Raw genomic sequence first — 1285 nt, forward strand, 5'->3', positions numbered from 1 at the left:
TCATGGAGGTAGTTCTCACCACGGACTCTTATACAGCTACATAGGTTGCTCGCATGTTGAGCAGACAGGTATTGATATAGCTTGACCAACCATCAGAGTGACGCCAGGTAATCTACCGTCCTTGACATGCAAGTGGGTAAATTCTTTAAGGATGTTAATCCTTTCTTCCCCTAGGGATATCGCGTATACTGCGCTTACCTTGTTCCATAGGGCCGCCGCGTTGTCGGGTTGAATGGATCCCATGGTCAAACGGACAGAACCTACTAGGGATTGCAACATGCGACGGAAGAGAAGTTTTGAACGTATCACCCAATATCGCTGATCGAGCGATGATAAACCTTCAGGTGGTTCCTGTTGGTTCTTATTAAGAATATTTGCACCACCGATCACTTCTGCATCCGACAAGAACGCCATCTTCCACGTCTGGTAGTTGGTGCCATCGAACGTGGTGACGGACTTTGTGTTCAACGAGGCCTGCGCTTCCTTCTGGTATTCGCGAGCCAGCATGTTCGGATCTTCTTCTGGTATAGGGTTCGGAGGAGGTGGAGGAGGTGGCGGCGCGCGTGCTGATATCAGTCGCTCGCAGAGTGCAATGAGATCTGCTGCTGCCATGGTCACCATGCCGTTAGGATTCGGCGTAGGTATCGGCATAGGACTGGGCGTGCCATCCTCGGATTCCTCGCGTTCTGGCATCTTGCCAGTATCGCGTGCGGAGCCAGAGGTTGTCATATCTTCCTCTGCCATCGCGTATTCAGTTTGATCACCCTCCGCTTCTGAGCCGGATTCTTGCTCAGTAATAGGGGGGAAGGATTGGGGGACCCTTGATTGCGAACGTAGTGTCTTCTTACGTCCTGATATTGGGGTCGCAGGTAATCGAGAACCACTCATAATCAATCTGACTTAGGGAGGTTCTGAATGAAAATAAATAAATAAGTTTTTGATCCCTTCAAGATAGTAATGAAATCTCTGCAGCAGTCTCGACAGCAATTCCGTCAATTACACCACTTTTATAGGCAAAGAGCTCTCTTTTCAGGGGAATAATGTTTAACTCATCCAATATAACATCAGTCGCAGCGTATTCTAATCAAAACGTCTGTTTTTCTTAAAAATCTGCAATCCGGGCCATAACCTGTGGGATGGTTGATCTTCTCATTGTGCGATCGCTAGCTAACTATATATAGGGGTAATCACGTGCGGTGGAGGGCCGCCTGGGCAACTAGTGCCCAACAGAAACTGCTGGCAAGGTTATAACCAGGATGTGAATGAAGATCAGCTAAATACCTTC

General features: G+C 48.2%; 1 protein-coding gene across 1 annotated transcript; it reads right to left on the reverse strand.

The window, feature by feature from the left end:
• Positions 1-198: 198 nt before the first annotated feature.
• Positions 199-744, reverse strand: HCAG_09263 (predicted protein; the record flags this gene model as incomplete). Its single annotated transcript, XM_001535758.1, has 1 exon — positions 199-744. A coding segment is annotated over one exon (546 nt), but the record flags the coding sequence as incomplete, so codon positions are not given.
• Positions 745-1285: the final 541 nt, after the last annotated feature.

Source organism: Histoplasma capsulatum, genomic scaffold, assembly GCF_000149585.1.
Source record: "Histoplasma capsulatum NAm1 scaffold_137 genomic scaffold, whole genome shotgun sequence".
Lineage (NCBI taxonomy): Eukaryota > Fungi > Ascomycota > Eurotiomycetes > Onygenales > Ajellomycetaceae > Histoplasma > Histoplasma mississippiense.